The sequence below is a fragment of the Zalophus californianus genome, chromosome 14 (assembly GCF_009762305.2).
Source record: "Zalophus californianus isolate mZalCal1 chromosome 14, mZalCal1.pri.v2, whole genome shotgun sequence".
Classification (NCBI taxonomy): domain Eukaryota; kingdom Metazoa; phylum Chordata; class Mammalia; order Carnivora; family Otariidae; genus Zalophus; species Zalophus californianus.
In genome coordinates this window covers 13,705,666-13,725,550 of record NC_045608.1, presented here as the reverse complement: position 1 = coordinate 13,725,550, position 19,885 = coordinate 13,705,666, and the positions used below count along the sequence as shown (strand labels likewise).

Here is a 19,885-nt window from a genome sequence, read left to right as displayed (position 1 = left end):
AAATTTTTAAAAAAGTGGGCCAGATTTCTTCATGAAGGATTATTTTAGAATTAAAAAATACAGAAAAAAACTTCAATCACTAAATGTGTTCCAGCGGCCATGGAGCAACCAGAGGAATTCTCTGTTCTTGATGATCACCCACTCAAATACGGAACTGAGCAGGAGGGCACTCTTGTCCTTCTACTCTGATACATCTCAGAGGCCCTGTCCTTTCCTGATGAGCAAAAACCAACAAAACTTTGCAAGAGTAGCACTAACTATATTGTAGAAAATATTAAAATAGTACTTTTCGGTTGTTTAAAAAATGTTTTATTGAGGTATAATCTACACACACACAAAAAAACTTGTCTACTTTAAGTGCACAATTTGATGGGAACAGACAAATATATATAGTCCCGTAACCACCACCAGTCATAACAGAGTATTTCCAACTCAGCTTTACAGGCAGTCCCCTTCCTTGGTCTCAGCCCCTGGCAAACACTCACTTGCTTTCTGTCCTAGTTTTGCTTCCTCTAGAATTCCATGGAAACAGAATCATATAGTATATGCTCTTTTGTGTCTGCCTTCTTTTACTTAGCATTAATGCTATTGAGATTTTTCTGTACTGTTGTATGTATCTGTAGTTTGTTCATTGTTAACTGACGTGTAATGTCTCACATCTACACTGACGTGTAGATGTACCACAACTGTATTCATTTACCAATTAATACATATCTAGGTTGCTTCCAGTTTGGTGCACTCATGAATAAAATTCGATAAATATTCAAGTATAAGTTTTTGTGTGAACACAGGTTTTCATTCTCTTGGATAATATATGAGTGGGAGTGCTTGGGTCACCTGGTGAGTTTATGCTTTATAAGAAAGTGCCAACCTGTTTTCCAGTGTGGCTGCACCATTTTGCATTCCCACCAGCAAGAAATGAAAGTGCTAACTTCTCCACACTCTCACCACTAGGCATTATCCGTCTTTCTAAGCTGGTGTGGTGGGTGTAACAGTATATTTCATAATGGTTTTAATTTACCTTTCCCTAATGACTAATGATGCTGAGCATCCTTTCATGTGTTTACTCAACATTTATAGGTCTTCTCTGGTGAAGGGTCTATTCAAACCTTTTGCCACTTTCAGTTGATTGTCTTCTTATATTTGAATTATGAATGTTATATATTCTAGATGCAAGTCATATATCAGATAGGTGTTTTGCAAATATTTTCTGCCGGTCTATGGCTTGCCTTTTCATTTTCTTAGTATCTTCATGATCAAAGGTTTCTACTTTTGATGAAGTCTAACACTTTTCTAATTTGTGCTTTCTGTGTCCTAAGAAATCTTTGCCCAACCCAAGGTCACAAAGATTTTTTTTTTTTGTCTAGAAGTTTTATATTTAAGTCTATAATCCATTTGAGTTAACTTGTAGATGGCATGAAGAGTAGAAGTTCATAGGCAGGAATGAAAAGGCATATAGCTATCTGTTTCAACATCATTTGTTGAAAAGATTATTTCCTCATTGAATGACCTTGGCACCTTTATAAAAAAATCAGTGGGTAGCTTTTTCTGGACTTTATTGTTTCACTGGTCTATCCTCAGGCCAGTAGCACATTGTTTTGACGACTACAGTTTCATGGTTAATCTTGAAATTGGGTAGGGTAACTCTACCAACTTTGTACTTCTTTTTCAAAATCATTCCTCACTATTCTTGGTCCTATGCATTTTTAGATTTTAGATTCCAAATTCTTTTAGATTTTAAGTTTTAGAATCAGTGTACCAACTTCCACCAAAAGAAAAAAAAAGTAAAAGCCTGTAGGGATGCTGATTAGGTTTGGATTGACTCCCTAGGTCAATGAGAGGACAGCCGACATCTCAACAGCATTCAGTCTTCCAATCCATGAATATAACTCTCCATTTATTTGGTCTTTAATTTCTCTCAGTATTTTATAGTTTTCAGCACACAAGTCTTACACATATTTTGTTGAGTATTTGCTGAATTAGTCACCAATTATCTTATATTTTTCCAACTGTTTATTGCTAACTTGAAAAAATACAATTAGTTTTTGCATACAGACCTCATACCCAGTGACACTGCTAAAGATACTTTTTAGTTCTAGTAACATTTTTGTTGATGGCTTAGGATTTTATGCATAGACAATTTATCCTTTTTCTATAGGAAATTCTTTTCCTATAATTTTTTTCCTTTCCTATCTGTATACCTTTTCACTTTCTTGCATTATTGCACGAAGGCGGCCTTCCAGTACAATGCTTAAAATAACAGTAGTAAAAGTGGACATCCTTGCCTTGTTTCCAGTTTTGAGAAAGCATGGTCTTTCACCATTACATATGAAGCTAGCTGTAGGTTTTTCATAGAAAGGTTCCTTTCTCTATCAGCTAGGAGTTTTTAATCATCAATACGAATTGGTTGTCAAATTTGTGTTTCACTGAGTTGACCATCAGGCCTTTCTTTTATAGTCTGTTAATATGATGAACTGATTTTCAAATGTTACACTAACCCTGAATTACTTGGATGAATCCTAAGTGGCTATGATTTACTATCCTTTTAATATATTATAGGATTGAGTTTTACAGTATTTTGTTAAGCTTTTTTTATGAGAGAGGAAGAGAGCACGTGCATGCACGCGCGAATAGGTGAAGCAGATGGAGAGGGAGAAGCAACGCCCCCCCCGCCCCCGCTGAGCAGGGAGCCCAATGCAGGGTCTGATTCCAGGACCCTGGGATCATGACCTGAGCTGAAGGCAGACGCTTAACTGACTGAGCCACCCAGGCACCCCATTGTTAAGCATGTTTACATCTATGTTCATGTGGAATATTGATCTATAGTTTCCTTGTTTTCATACACTAGTTATTTCTTCTTCTTTATCTGGTTTTGGTATGAGGGTAATGCTAGTCTCATTAGTTGAGCTGAAAAGTCTTCCCTCCTAGCCTATTTTATGGAAGTATACAGAATTAGTAGTATTTCCTTAAATGCTTGGTAGAATTCACCAGTAAAACCATTGGGTTTGTAGGTTTCCTCATGGGAAAATTTTACATTACAAATTCCATTTCTTTAGTGGAAATAGAGCCACTCAAGTTTTCTAGTTCTTAACTGAATTTTGGTAATGTGTATCTTTCAAAAAAAATTTATCCACTTCATTTAAGAGGCCAAATTTACTGGTATAAACTTTTTCATAATTTTTCACTGTAGTCTTCACATCTGTAGGATCTATAATGATGTCCCCTCTGTTGCATTCCCGATGTTGGTATTTTTTTCCCCTAATCACTCTAGTACTTGTCAAGTTTTTTTTTTTTTTTTTTTTTAAAGGAACTAGTTTTGATTTTCCTGTATTATTTTCTCAATTTCGGTGATTCCTGTTCTTTTTACTGTATTTTAATTTGCTCTTTTTCTATTTAAGGTGAAAAGTTATATCATTGAGACATTTTTTTATAATATAAGCATTTATTGCTTTAAATTCCCCTCTAAGCACTACTTTACATTTTGATAAATGGTTTTTCATTTTCATTCAGTTCAAAATATTTCCTGATTTCTTAACTCATGGCTTATTTATAAGAGCATTGTTTAATTTCCAAATATTTGGAGATTTTATAGAGCTGTTATTTTTAATTTCATGGTTGCTAGAAAATGTACTTTCAGTGAGAAATATTTTTGCAGGATTTCAATCCTTTTAAATTTACTGAAACTAATTTTATGGCCCAGAACATACTCCATCTTGGTCACCATTCTGAGTCTACTTGAAAAGAATGTGTATTTTGTAGTTGTGTGGAAAGTTCTATAAATGTCAATTAGGTAAAGCTAGCTGACAATGTTGTTCAATCTTATATGACCTTACCAATTACTTATATCAATTACTGAAATAAAAGTGCCTGAAATTTCCACTATAATTATGAATCTGTCTATTTCCCCTTTCACTTTTTTTTTTTTTTAAGATTTTATTTATTTTAGAGAGGGAGACAGCACAAGCAGGGGGAGGGGCAGCAGGGGAGAGGGAATCTCAAGCAGACTCCCCACTGAGCATGGAGCCTGATGTGGGGCTTGATTTCATGACCCTGAGATCATGACCTGAGCCGAAATCAAGAGCTGGATGTTTAACTGACTGAGCCACCCAGGCATCCCTGAAGTTGTGTTATTAGATGCATATTTAAGCATTACTATGTCCATTTGGTAAACTGAACCCTTTTTCATTATGAAAGTCCCTTTTTATCCCTAATATTCCTTGTTCTAAAATTTTGTCTAAAAGTAATATAGCTACGCCAGCTTTCCTTTGTATTTGCACTGTATAACTTCCTATCCTTTTACATTTAACCCTATTTGTATATTTAAAATGTCTTTCAGGGAGCCTGGGTGGCTCAGTTGGTTAAGCCTCTGACTCTTGGTTTTAGGCTCAGGTCATGATCTCAGGGTCCTGGGATCGAGCCCCACTTTGGACTCTGTGCTCAGCGTGGAGTCTTCTGGAGATTCTCTCCCTCTCCCTCTGCTCCTCCCCTGAGAGCGTTCTCGCTCACTCTCTAAAATAAAATCTTTAAAAGAATTAAAATAGCTTTAGTGTTAGTGTTATGGATTGAGTGTCTGTGTCTCCCCCAAAATTCACAGGGTGAAGCTTTAACCCCTAATGTGATGCTATTTGGAGATGGGGCCTTGGCAGGTAATCAGGATTAGATTAAGTCTTGAGTGGGGGTCCTGAGGATGGGATCAGTGGCCTTTTAAGAGAAAGGTCTTTCCATTCTGGTTGGTGGGAATACAAACCATTCCTAGCCCTGCGTGAGCTTCAGACACTGTTCAGCCTTCTTTCAGGTGGTTCTTTCCCTGGTCTCAGTATCTCTTCTCACACATGGACAAATCAGTCCTCAAAGACAGAGGGATCTCTTTAGGTCTGTAGAGTTCTCTCTGTGCAGCTCCCCTCTCCCTGATACTCTGGCCCATAAATTCTTTCCATCTTGGCTTCCTTGACCTCTTGGTGTCTCCTCAACGAAGTGAGGTCTGGGCTCCGTTCAGGTTCCCTTTCCCTGTACTGGGTTAGTTTCCAGTTGGTAAGCTGGTATAATTGTAGGATTCCTCCTGTTTGAAAAACAGCCCAAGACTGATCCCTTAGAGAAGATTAATGTCTGAAAACCATTATTTAATATATTCTGTCCAGTTCTCCAGTTGTTTAAGGCAGAAGGATAAATCTAGTCCTCATGACTTCATCTTAATCAGAAACAAAAGTTTTAACTTATTTTGAAACAATCTGAAAATTACAAAAAAGTTGCAAGAACTTCTATTTACCCATTATTCAGATCCCGCTGCCATTGTCCCAGTAAAGTGCTATTTTATAGAAAAATAATCCAATCCAGGATGATACATGGCATTCAGCTGTCTTGTGTCCTTCAACCTGGAATAGTCCTTTTTTTTTTTTTTTTTTTACCTTCATGAGTTTGACAGCTGGCCAAATCTGGGACAATCTGAGTATCAAAATGATAGTAACAGAGATACACACTTACAGTAGAATGTCACCTAACAAATATAGAAGGAACGATGGAATTAGAAAAATCACTAATTGGCAGTTACAATGGCAATAATTGAGAACAAAAAAAAATCAATTGATGCTAAAACTATCAGATGAGAAGAAGATAAGGGATGGGATTTTACATCTCAAGGAATCTCCCTGCAGAACACTAATTAACTGCTATGGTGAGCGCTGTGAATTGTGTAAGACTGATGAATCACAGACCTGTACCCCTAAAACAAATACATTATGTTAATAAAATAAATAAATAAAAACACTAATTACAGAAGGGGGGAAGTAACTTTGTAGTCAAGAAACCTGGCAGATGCCAAATTAATAAAGTGGTCAAATTTAACATCAGTAATGGGACAAACGGACATCTTGTGCTACATAATAGAATGCATGGAGATGAACACAGAATCGCTTCTGTGACAGTCCAGCCAAAAATACATAACCCAGGGGCGCCTGGGTGGCTCAGTTGGTTAAGCGACTGCCTTCGGCTCAGGTCATGATCCTGGAGTCCCAGGATCGAGTCCCGCATCAGGCTCCCTGCTCAGCAGGGAGTCTGCTTCTCCCTCTGACCCTCTTTCCTCTCGTGCTCTCTATCTCTCATTCTCTCTCTCTCAAATAAATAAATTAAAAATCGTAAAAAAATTAAAAAAAAAATACATAACCCAGTCGAATCATGAGGAAATATTAGAAAACGCAAATTGAAGGACATCCCACAGAAAGACTAGCCTGACCTTTTCAAAGCTACCTTCAAGGTAGCATCTGTATTCATGTCACCATTATTCCTCAAGCACTTCCATATTTGCTGGTACAATACGATGTTCCAGGATTATTTTGTTCTTTCCCTACCCCAGCCCTGGAGTCAGCCTCTTTGCCAAGCAGCCTGGATTCCTTTTAGTGGAGACTGGTATTTTTAAGATCGGAGCACTAGGTATGCTCATTGCTACTGGACTACTGCTGCTTCTATACCTTCAGAGCAAACTGAGCTAGGACATATATAAACATATTTGCATACAAACACACAGATATTTCTATTTACTTATCTATATTGAAAACCAGGAATTCCACCCCAACACCTCCTATTCCAGTCCAGCTCCAGGGGGTTCATCTGGATAGCCCTTTTCCATGCCTGTAACTCCCTTCACCAATAGTGAGAAACTGGCTTCCACTATCCTTAATATATTTACCTGCTCAATCTCCCTGGATGTTGCCAACCTCCTACCCCCGCCAGGCCACTCCACTCAGACTCCCTCCTCCACCTGTCCCTGGCCCCACAGGGTTGCCTTCCTACTCCACTGTAGCTTGCCTAATGACTTTTTGACTGAAATGGCAGACAGGCAAGCACATCTTGCTTTTAAAACAAAAATACGTTCCACAAATATCTTTACTTCTGCTTTAACAGAGCCCTAGGGTTTTGTATAGAATAAATGCTACAATCAAAATTGCAAGTATTAAAAGGGAAATTAAATTCTTGCACTTAAAATTTGATTTATCAGCCTCAAAAAAAATTTCATGTGTGGATTTCATTAGGTACATTTAAGAATGTGGACAATTTATTTCTCTAGTCCAAACTATCCCCCAACAAAGATACCCTGTGCTATTTATTGTTCCTTTCCATTTTTAACCTCAACCGTAATAACACAGGACAGCTACTTTGAATTTATGCATCATGCTCTATATTATTAAAAATCAGTTTTCAGAAAAACCACCCCAATAAACAAGATTAACACAAAATCTCATACTATAAATTTAATGTGCCACTTTCTGCATGAGAAAAATCATTTCAAGTTATTTTCACGAGTAACTTCAAAAATTTATAGCACTCGTAGAAATTGAGAACTTCCCTCCCCAGTGTTTCTTAAATCTGAGAGCTTTCAGACCTCTATAAAAAGTCATCTGTGGACCCCTCAGCATGAAAAACAATCACAAGGCATGTAGGTGATCACTTGGTGCCAACAGCCTGTGAACACAAAATGCAAATACAAATACTGAGATCATGCAGCATGGTTTAGTTACAAAGTCAAAGGATTCAGTTTTTTTAGATTACTATAAAAATACAGATTAAAAAAAAACTTTCTTAGAGATCTCAGCTCCTGCTCAAGACTCTCTCTCTAGACTCCCATTTGAGGAACACTGTCCTAATACTTAGTTACAATGCATCTTCGGTCCAAAGCATACATAAGCAAGTGTGAAATATAATTTTGAACTCTTCTCACTGAAAAATGGAAAAACTTTAAAAAGTTTTTATTCAAAAACTTCCATCATGTAAGCATAGTCCCCATGGCTTGTCTATGAAGCACAGTCTAACGCTCTAGACCATGCCAAATGGCAGTCAACTTTAAAGTTCAATTCCTCAAATCCTTCAATAACAGAAGAACCTGAACTTCGCATTTCAGTGTTTAATTCCACTCTGAACACCTTTAATACGTGAGCATTCCTACTGTTCATCGTTCATGTTTATAAAGGTATCCTATCTTTTACAAGGACTCTATCTGGTATTTTGGGGTTATCAGAAAGTTGTTTCATTTTGTTTTGTCAAATACCTGAGTAAGTCCCCTAGACTTAAGGGTAGGCAAAGGTTTCAAGCAAAAACTGGTTGTTGAAACTTTTAAGAGAACAATGACCAGAAAAGGCCCAAATAAATAAATAAATAAATAAATAAATAAATAAATAAATCCTATCCACAACCCACATTCAGTTGTCTTAGCCATCTCCCAAGCAATGCTTTAGCACGTTAAAGCTCCACTTCTAAAACTTCTATCTTGATTGGGGGGTGAGGATTATTGTTTATTGCGTAGTATTACATTCAAAGGTTTTATTACATTCCAGTGTCACCATTATACAAAGAAGAGACATAAGCAAAACTATCAAAGAACTGATTTTTTTCCTTAAAACTATAAAGTTTTAAAAGCACCTACTCTGCATCATAGCTGTCTAACTAAAACATGGTCCTACTGTTCTCTGCTAAAAAGAAGCCTGGAGAGACCCACTCCCATCCATTGTTACCAAGCCAGTAAACGAGGAATCGCCATCACTCGGGTCCAGGACGGGCCCAGCCCCGGACAATGGAGCATGTGTGTGTTCAGACAATTGCTCTGGGAGTGCTGCAGAAGTGGATAAGCCACTTTGCCTTGCTTGATGGCAGCAGAGAGAGATGACTGTTGGCTACCCCATCTAGGCTTCCACATGCTAATATGCACTGGGTCTGGTCTCTCCTCTCCACTTGGGGGGACAAACGAGAACTTCTTTGCACCTAAGAAGTGTGTAATCTCATTTCTCACCAAACAGTGAGTTTTCAAGGCAAACTCTGTGAACGGGGAGTGGGTTTCGAGTACAGCGCCTTCCCTAATGCCGTGGCTCAGGGCCAGAGGCAGGCAGGCATGGAGCAGATGGAGTCCTGGCAAGGTCTCCACTGTCCCTGCATTAGCAGCATCTGCTCATTACTCAGAACCTTCGCCTGCTTTATCTAATGCTCCAGGAAAAGCATTTTGATTTGATTCATTTCGGTACGGTAACGTGCAACACAATTAGTGGTCAAATCAAACTGGAGGACGGCCAGTGCTGACAATCGGAAACAAGGCAGAAGAAATATGAGGCCAGTGGGTTGGAATTCAAAAAATCACAACTGTGGATCACCTTGCCAAATCTCAACACCCCAGGTGGGTGTACAGTGTTCCTACAGGGCGAGGAGCTAAAAAGGATGTGGGGACGACTGACTTTCTCTCAAAGCAGCTTCCATCCCCCTTCCGGACCCGACTCCTTCTGTGGAGAATATGTGTGTAGGCCACCAAAGGGGCCTCAGTGACTACAGAGCTTCCCTTCGGCACAGCTAGGGAGCTGAAGTTCATTTTTATCATCATCTTCTCTCCTGTTGGGCATAGTCGTGAATTTTATACAGCAGACCCCACAAGGTCCATTTCCTTTTTGCCATGTTTTGCCTAAGAAGTGCCCGTTTGCTGCTCCTCAAAAGGAATATAAAACTGTGCATTTGAGGTTTTCAATCTGTCTTTGCCTCAGAAGTAGCTACTCATAGATATGTTGGTATAAATATCACAGCATCAATCTGTTAAAAATGAAGTGAGACCAAAGACAATGCCACCTGAGGTCTGGGAGAAAAATGAAAAGCTGTCATGTATCCCAGAAATAGTAAAGCCCCAATCAGACTGGTAAAACAAGCTCAGAGTGAGAAGAGAAGTAAAAATGCAAGAGTTCTCACCGAAGACACAATCCTAATCCCCAAATGAATTTGAGACCAAAGATTTCAACATAAACGATGTAAGTACTATAGATTTAACCTTAGCTTGGAGTAGGGGAGATCCCCTTAAGCCTGCTGTGCAACCCAGAAAGACAACACCAACGTGATGGTATAAACGTAAGCAACTAGACGAAGCATAACATCCAGAAACAGACCTACGTGCTAAGAAGATCTCACATCTGAAAACTTATAAAAGCAGCACCTTGAACCAGTGAGGTAGGGAGTGATGTGCTTTTAATAAGAGATGCTGGAAAAATTGTTCTCAGATTCGTATTTTATACTGTCGCAGGATAAACTCTATATTGGTCAAGATTCAAGTGTGAAAAATAAGCCATAGCTTATTAGAAGAAAGAAGTATGAGTAGCAGGCAGGTACAAATATGAAAACAATTCTTAGGCTAAGAGAAACATAAATTGAAACTACATTTGGATACCATTTCTAATCTATCAAATTGACAAGTACCTGGAAGTCTGAAACATAGTCTGCTGGCAAATCTGTGAGGAAATGGGCATACCTACACATCTTGCTGGTGAGAGTGCAAAATTGTATAACCCCATCTGCATTTATCCTTGGATTCATAAATTTTAGAGGAAACTACCATTCCTGTACTCACATGAAATGTCTCATAGGTAAGGTTTTTTTGCTACATTGTGATAGCAGAAGGTCCGAAACACAACTATTCCTCAGTAAGGGGCTGTGTAAATGAACCACAGTCCTTGTACACATGGAATACTATGCAGGTATGGGAGGGGCGGGGGAAGGAGGCTGTTTTTCTATATACGGACATGGACAAGCTTTCCCAAGACAGATCATTAAGTGAAAAGAGACAACGTGTGGAATAATATAAAGTAATATGCTATCTTTCATTTAAGAAAAAGAGGGGGAGAATACGAATATTCATATTTACAACACAGAAATACTGAAAGGATAGGGGCGCCTGGGTGGCTCAGTCAGTTAAGCATCTGCCTTTGGCTCAGGTCATGATCCTGGAGTCCCATGATCAAGCCCCACGTCTGGCTCCTTACTCGGTGGGGAGTCTGCTTCTCCCTCTCCTTTTGCCCCTCCCCCCGCTTCTTCTCTGTCTCTCACTCACTCTCAAAAGTAAAATAAATAAAATCTTAAAAAAAAATACTGGAAGGATAGACAGAGAACTAAAATATATGGTTGCTTTAGAATGGAGTGGACAAAAATGGGTAAAAGCAAGACTTCTCAGGGTACCTGGATGGCTCAGTCAGTTAAGCATCTGCCTTTGGCTCAGGTCATGATCCCAGGGTCCTGGGATCGAGCCCCACGTCGGGCTCCCTGCTCAGCGGGGAGTCTGTTTCTCCCTCTGCCTCTCCCCCTGCTTGTGCTCTTTGTCAAATAAATAAAATCTTTAATAAAAAAAAAAAAAACAAGACTTCTCAATGTGTAACCGTTTCTATGAATCTGACCTTACATCCCTAAAAATGTAGTATTTAGTCAAAAACATTAAATTATAAAATAAAACCCACTCAATTATGGATTAAAAAGTTAAAATTATACACATCTACAACTACCATCTAGAAAAACGAACCATAAACAAAGTCCACTGAAGAATAACTAACCAACTGAAAAAACATTTAAAATAGGTATGGCAAGGGCTATTTCCCTTTCCAATCAGAAAAGACAACCCAGAGAAAAATGAGAACAGACAGGAACAAGCAATTTGCAGAGAAATAGAAAAAAAAAATATGAAAAGGTGTTCACCTATCCATATAAAGAAAGGCAAACAAAGACAACAGTGAAGTGCCATTTCCACCTATCAGACCAGTGTGAGGAAGCCACCACTTTCATACACACGGTGGTGCGACCATTCACTGGGAGAACCTTTGTGGAGGGCAATTTGGTAATGTTTATCAAAACATAAAGCATGTGTAGCCTCCAACCCAGTAATGACTAGTAATTTACCCCATAGCTCTAGTTGCACAAGTCCATCATGGTATTTGAGGAACTGTTTTTAATAACAAAAATAAGCCATCCAAGTGTGCATCAAGGGCTCTAATAAATTATAAGTACAACCACATCGTGCCATAGTACTGAGGCTCAAAAAGAATCAGGTTTACCTATAAGGGCTAATACAGAAAGATACCAAGATGTGTCATTGTGTTAAAAACAAAACAGGCAAGGTGCAGAGAAGTACATAGCGTAGGACCCGTGTATAAGACATGCAAGGGGAGGGACAGAGGCAGGGGGCAAGGGAGAAGCACTTCAGCTTCCTTTTGGATATGTTTTCTTTTATATTTTATTTTTTTTTTTTGCTCTGTTTGAATGTTAACTATATTTTTTTAAATCAAGTTTTAAAAATACATTTTGGCCATTATTTACCAAGTATTTGCCAAAGAAGGTAGTTTCTCTCTCCCATCTACACGGTTTCCCAATGTTTCTGTGCAAGAGGGAGGAGGGGAACAAACACTTCTGGCCAATGATGGGAAACCGGCAGCACACGAGCCCATCTCCTCAAGATGGGTCTTCAAGCTCCCAAGATAGGAGGCATGGGGTTGCCGATCAATCAGGCGCACAATCTCTGCCGGCATCTGTGTTTAGCAGCACATAAAGCATGCACTCTGACCCCGGTGTGGCCTGGGACACACAGTCACACTTCTGGATTCACTACTGGACTCACAACTCAACCTCAAGCAAACCACCTCGCTGGTCTTTCTGGGCTCCAGGTTCACCATCTGAAGAAGAATGTGTGTGTGCACAGGTATGTGTGTGGCCGGGGGAGACTAGCAGAGGGTGTGGGATTCTAATTGTACTACAACATTTGCATACTCATTTTTTAGAGAAACTCACTGGCAATTTGGAAAGTAGCAAACACACTCAAGCCGATCTTATGTTATCTACCCCAGAGCTCAACAAACATACAGGAAATACTATATACTGCAGAAAGAGCTTAGCTGAATTTCTAGAGGCTGAAAAGAAAATCTACCAAGGAGCTCTACTAATGTCAAACTGAAAGAACAGAGTTCATGTTGTTAAAGTAGTACATTGAAAATATTTTCAAGACTTCAGCTCTACTTTTTGAGTGACATATAGATATAAAATTGCCCATTAGCTACTTACTACAGTTTTGTCCCTTTGAACCAACCATGGATTCTGTGGTTGTTCCACTGACTCCAAAGATTTGCAACAGTGCCATGACATGAAGACTAACATTCCAAAATATTTCGCGGTCCGACTCAGCAAGTGAGGAAACAAAGCTTTTGGGGATTCCAACGTCACAACATAATGGAACTTAGGAGCATAGGATATCATAGCCATCAAAATTATGATTCCTATTAGCTACAAACTGACAGGTGTTTCATGACTTAGGTAAATATAATTTTAGATTTCTCTCACCTAGTTCCCTAAGTCCATGGTTGCTCATACACAAAAAGAATTCTATCAATCCCAGAGAGACAACAGAGGACCATAAATTATCTTGTATGGTATGTAAGTGCCGGGAAAAGGTAGGCACTGACTTTTATTTTTCTATTTCCATATTTGTCAACAGATTATCCCTCTGTCCCCCCTTTTCCCTGTTCCCTTTGGACTGAGGAGAAACTAAAGGAAAAGTAGGCCAAGTATATTTAATATTTTATACCAAACAAGCTATTTGCTTAAGATGGCTTGGCCAGCCTCGTGTCTAGCACTGAAACCCAGCCCGCCAGTTCCAGGAGGAATTAAACCCCAGTCTTACTGGGTTCTGTGCTCCATCGCCTACTAATGCATGGAGGGGTTATTGGCCAACTTCTCCACATAAAGGCAAGAGTGAGGCTATGTGTGTGACCATGTGTGTGTGCCCACGTGTATGTATGGAGGGATTACGGGGGGGGTGGGGAGCTGGCCACATCTGCTTAATTTTTGTAAAGCTTTTTTTTTCCTTAATAGGGAGGAGGGCTGCAGTTACTTACCATCCTCATAAGCGGCTACCGCCAGCGAGCTGTTTATCCTCACAAAGGAGACATATGGCTGCATTCCAGGCTCGTCCTCCTCATACTCTGATTCCAGGAAAGGGGCTGTGTAGTCCCAGGTGCGGGTGTCCCACACCCTCACGTCCCCTGATGTATATCTGGAAAAGAAGGGCACACTTGGTTCCAAACGGGGACTGGAGAGCAGGGCCATGGTAGAGAAAACAGGGAGAGCCTTAAAACAACAGAGAAATAAGATTTGGGGAAACACTCCTGTAATGCCGTTTAGATGAGTAATTCCAAAAGGAGAAAATGTCACCGAGATGACAGAAGGCTGGGAACATGGTTCATGCTCTCACAGGGCACAATGGTGACAATTCAAATGAGAACGCTGTACTACAACCCGGGATACCAAGATCTCCCTCACGCTAGCATAACCAATCCACTACCTTGCGTTCTCCCAGCAAAGGGATCACTAGCAGAAATCTGTAGAAGCCACCGTATTTACACACATACACTAAAGACAGACCGAGAGGAATGCTAAGGACTAATGGTCTTACAGGCACGAGCTTTCTAATGCCTCATCCATGCATCAGATTTGACTGATTAAAGTCCCTGAAGACTAATTGATTTGCTGAAACAATTAAGTCTTGCCTTTAGCAGCCAGACAATGCTGCCTTCTCATGAAAAGCTCTTGCCGAAATGCATGACACTCCCTGGTTTTGCCCACTTAGATTATCGGAGCACTCACTCTCTCCTATTACTACTGCCACTCCAACAAATGACTCTCTCCATCAAAGCCAAGGCAGGGCCAGAACCTGCTCAGACATCAGGCCTCTCAGACACCAGGATAATGGAATGACCAGATGATGAGGTGATGTGCTGCCTGCCATTGAGGTATTTATGCTAAGTTCCTTACATCTGCTACAGAGAATTTGGTTCAACATGTAAATCAACTAACCATGGGGAGGCGTGTTAGAAATGCTTTAAGAGTCTAATGATGTACCCCACAAAGACAGGCACACAATTTTAAGCAGGTTCACAGTCTTGAGGCCCTAGCCATTGTTCCTTCAGGGTTTCTTGGATCCCACACTAAAACTATAAAGACTCAAGATAATCTCTGAAATGTATTCAACTACTGAAATCTATCACATGATACATCTATGAAGTAGAGATCAGTTTCTCACGTGAGATTCCTTAATAGAGAAATTAAGAGGGAACCCTGGGTGGCTCAGTTAAGCATCTGCCTTTGGCTCAGGTTCTGAACCCGGGGTCCTGGGATTGAGCCCCATATTGGGTTCCGTGCTCAGCGGGGAGCCTGCTTCTCCCTCTGCCCACCCCTTGCTCATGCGCACGCTCTCAAATAAAATTTTTAAAAATATATACCTGTATCCCAAAAAAAAAAAAAAAGAAACTAAGAACATTCTGATAAAGGAGTGTTTCATTTACTGAATGTAGCACTAATTCCCTCAAATTATTGACAGTAAATACATTATGTGATTCAAAGGTGATTTTGTCACACAAATTCCTTCACTTGGAGAATTCGGCTCTCCCCTTGCAAGACAATGCCTGGGGAGTGTGCGTGTGGTGTAAAGAGCCAGTAAGAGAGACATGCTTTCTAAAATTGGACTGAAGTAACTCTGCACGACCACTGATGCCCCAGTAAATGGGAACGCTCGCTCCACGAGTGTCGTTAAGCCTGGCGATGCACGAAGCAAGGGTGGATATTGATATCACCGTGGCCAAAACACGGCCACTGGTTCCCAGGTCCTCCGGGCAGCATTCCAGATCACCCTTCTTAATGAGGAACACTATACGAGAACACAGACTCCGCCAAATCTACCAGGCTCACCTTGACACCCTAGAAAACAACTCAGACATTCCCTGGAGTAAGGCCACTTGCTTAGCTACAGAGACACTGAACAGAGATAACATGTTTGAATGTCTAGACTGTGCATGATTAGATTCTTAAATTCTATGTGAAAGGAAGGAGCCATTTCAAAAAAAAAAAAAAAGGTGAGAGGGATGGTGACACCATCAGAAATACAGAGACGAGGAGTGAAAGACACAGAAAGCAAGTGTAGGGGTCTGAGAACTCTGGGACTTGGAAACGTATTTCCTTTCCTTTGATGACCAGTATAGCAGCTGCACATGCTCTCGCAAGGCCCTTTGTGCACCCCATCAGGGGCCCCCATGGCCAGCAGAGGGGTACAGAGGAGAGCATTTCAGGAGCCCAAGCTCCAGCCCCAAAGCCCCTTTACAGAGTTCCGAGGCAAAACCACAAAACCAGACCTGACGAAGTGCTGCACCCCACACAGCAGGGAGTGGTGAGATCCAAGCTGCCACTCGCTCTCATCCCCGGCAGGCTCCCGCAGAGAAGAGCGCTCTGTTAATGTCCACCAGAGCCTCCCAGGGCTTCTCCGGCACAGAAAGAGTGGCCCTCGCCCTGAGATGCCGAGTGTCTAGGTGAAGCCCAGGTTCTCCCCCGAAGGCTTCAGTTCACCACACACCGGCCCACTGCTGCATTCCCTCCTTTCCTCGGTGACGCATCAGTCCTAGTCCCTGGTGCAAAACTGAGCGGCTTCTCTGCATCCCTCACCCCGGCCCGGCCCGGCCCGGCCCCACTGACCTCTGTGTCCCGCTGGCCACGTCCTCTCTGTTTCCTTCCCCAGGGAGGCTGCCCCAGTCCAAACCCCTCAGCACCTCAGGGCCCCTTAGTCCCAAGCCTCCCCGCCCACCATCAGCCCTGCACAAGCCGAGCCCTCAAAAGTACCTGACGACACGAATAATCATTCTTCCTTCCTCCCTTCCCCTTCACACTGGACCATGTCCCCTTGTGATCTAGCCTACACTTTTCTCACAGCAACTGTGTGTGTGTGTGTGTGTGTGTGTGTGTGTGTGTGTGTGTGTGTGTGTGTGTTCAGCTCCCCAAGAACCTATAAGCTTCTAAGGTCAGGGGTTGGGTCTTGCTCACAGCTACGAGCCCAACAACTAGAAGTTCTGAGTCATGAGCCCAACAACTAGAAGTTCTGAGTCAGACCGGAACAGCACTTAACACTTAGAAAGCCCCCTAGCTACTCAAGCCTTAACATCTTATTGATGACATTTTAATTACTAGGCCTAGCACAGAGATCCCTCCACAAACTAGCTTCTGCCCCTCTCCCCAGTCTCATTTTCTGTTCTTCCTAAGCATGAACCTGTCTCCGTATAAGTCTATCATTCCTGGCTTCCATATACTCTTGCTTCTGCATCTTTGCTCACGTTATCCACCTTTCTGGAGTACTTTCCCTCCTGACAACCCAGCCCAGTGGATCCCAACATTGGCTGCACATGAGAATCACCTGGGATGCTTTCCAAACTCCTGATGCCCAAAGCACGCCCAGGCCACTGAAATCTGACTCTGGGAGGGGAACCAGGCATCAGTGTTTCCAATGTTTAGGCAAGACTGAGAACCACTGACCTAGCCCAAGACTACCAACTGCTCAATGTTAAGCACAGACCCTCTTCCTCCATGAAGCCTTCTCTGGCTCAACTACCGCTGTAACTGAAGAAATGGCGTTCGTTACATTCCACATCTCCACTTGGCTGTCAAGTCCCCAAGAAGGCCATATCTCAATGCTGTATCTCCATCACAGCGCCTGACATGTAGCTAATATATATAATATACCAATGACTGGAAAGGGGTGTCCACAAGTAACAACCTGACTGGTTTGAGTGGCGCCTTTTACTTCTACTGCCCACCTTCCACTGCTGTGATCAGTGAAACGCTCCGAACACACACATCGAGAGGTGTTAAACTCCTTATATTTACTTCCAAACTGATTAAAATATCTATAAAAGCACAGGATAAGCTAAATTATTTTGGTAAAGAAGAACACTTTCAAAGATATCCATTTAAATTAACTCCCATGGCCAAAGAGCAGAAGAGTATAATGCAAATGACTCAGGAGGCAAAATATAAAAGACTCCATGTCTCCTTTTGGAGGGGAACAGAGAATACACACCATTTCAGCAGGTACCATGTGATGACTCAGCGCCAGGCTCTAGAATCTAACGCAAGTGAGAGCAGCCAGAATAATGGAGCTCAGACCCCGTGCTAATGAACTCGTGCTAAAGAAACAGATATTTGCATGAGGGTAAAACAATGGTTGGAGCAGAGGGAACTGGACCAAACCCTAAATGCGATCTAAAAGTGCTTAACATTGGCCAGGAGAAGCAAGAACAGATATTGAAGGGAGGTAGGAAGAAAAAACTGATTCTCCTCCAGAGCTCCAGATGTCTTTATCGCTGCCTAATGACAATTACACTCAACCAATTAAGGCACCACTATGACAGTTGCATTGTCGGTAAGCCTGTGGACCCCAATATTGATGGCTCTCTAATTAGTGTCTGTGCAAAGTACAACTGCAACTAATATGTTAGCTGATTTAAGAGCACTAAAGAAAAACTAAAGGAGAAAGAAGCCTTTTCCAAATGAGTGAGGATGTCCCAGTCCAGGGTACGGACCAGTGAAACTGTATGCTTTCCCAATCTTTTTTACGCTTGGCAGTTACCTCCAAATAAATAGGTCAGAGACCACAGCTGATTTTTTGTTGAAAGAATGGGAATAGAGCCTCTCAAGCTTGGCACGCCAGAGCAATTGCCAATTTACAATGATTTACCACCAAAGAGCTTCCATTAACTAATAAGTTTCCACTAAACAGACTACTCATTTGGACTAAGAGACCCGAAGAAAAAGAAATGTCGTACAGCTAAAAACAAAATAAAACAAAACAACCCCCACCTTTAACCTTTCTTGTGGGGGACCTGAGCTTATTTGCTAAAAACATTTCTTTCCCCCCCAAGGCTCTTCATGACAACCTCGGGGGTTGTTTTAAGAATGCTGTAAGTAAGGTTAAGTGACTTACCCAGGGTCACCAAAAACCATTTTAGTGGCACAGCTGGGATCAAAACAGGTCCCCAGGCTTTCGTCAAACTGCTGCTTAGCCAACAAGCCAGGCTGCCTCCACAGATGACAGTGTCTTTAAACAAATACGGCTTTTAAGGACCATCCCCATTTAAGTGCAACATAAGGAGTTTATCATTTTCAGTACTGTGACTCAGGCATGCAGGACACAGCCTGTGAACCTAACCCATCAATTCTACTACTATTGCTACCTAGAAGGCAAGAAGCCAACAAAAAAGGCTCAATACACTGGCAAGGAGTGTGAGGCCGGGCAGATGCAACGGTGTGTCCCACACACACTTCCCAGGTGACGTGGGAGGACATACAGGATGGCTGATACAACTTCAGCCTTTACAGAGCCACATTCATACAACCATCCCCAAACGAAATCATAATTCTCTTCTGATCAAGTACTCACAGGAGCCAAAAGGAGTCTCGTTATGAGGCCTCAGGCCCGGACTAGCAAATAGTTTGTGTGTCAAATCCAGTACATCGATCATGGCTGCCTATAGCCCTGTGTTGAGAAGGATTCTGAAGCTGTATTCCAGCAGCTTACCAGAAAAATAAATGCTGGGCTGGATTATTAACACCCACCCTTGGTTTGGGACTGAGGAGTGGCAGCATGTAAGCGAGTTATTTGTATCCCTGCCCCATACAAAACTCTACCTAGCCAGCTCCTCATCATCCTTCCAGACTCAGCTGAGAAGTCACTTTCCAGGAGAACCCAGCCCGACTGAGTCTGTACCGGGTGCCCTTCCCTAGGGTCTTACGGTGGATGCCTTGCTCTCCCCACCCTAGCGTCTCCAACGTTGTTCTGTCACCACCGGGGCTTGTACCTCTTGGCTGCCTGGGAGCAAGGGAGGGGTCTGCAGTATTCGTCTGCGCTTAGTAAATGTTCAGTGAATTAATTTTACTAACTTAAACTCAGAGGACAGAACTGGTTTAAAGCCTATCAAGCAAGTAGGCAGAGGTCCCTAAAAATGCAGCACCCACATTTCAAGAACCATTTTTGCCCTTACCATGCAGAGGCTTTAAGAACTATTCACATGCTCCGTACTTTATTTAGTAATAACCAAAGAATACGAATCAATGAAATCAAGAGTATTTACTGTTTTCTATGAAACATGACTGCGCTGTATTATGCAATTAACAAAATGAACTCAACCCCACAGTGCAGTCTTTCCGTGGAAAAGCACTACTACAAGACATCAAGTGCAGCTTAAGACGCAGCGATTGAGAACTAATGAACATCTTCATGGACCTTACGAGACACATGCAC

General features: G+C 41.6%; 1 protein-coding gene across 1 annotated transcript in view; it reads right to left on the bottom strand.

Annotated features, from left to right (window-relative positions):
* FBXW8 (F-box and WD repeat domain containing 8) overlaps positions 1-19,885 on the bottom strand; it is a 123,311-nt gene that overhangs the window by 59,863 nt on the left and 43,563 nt on the right. The window contains exon 5 of the mRNA XM_027576154.2: positions 13,665-13,822. Coding sequence (XP_027431955.2) covers positions 13,665-13,822 — 158 coding nt within the window. The remainder of the gene's footprint in view (positions 1-13,664; positions 13,823-19,885) is intronic.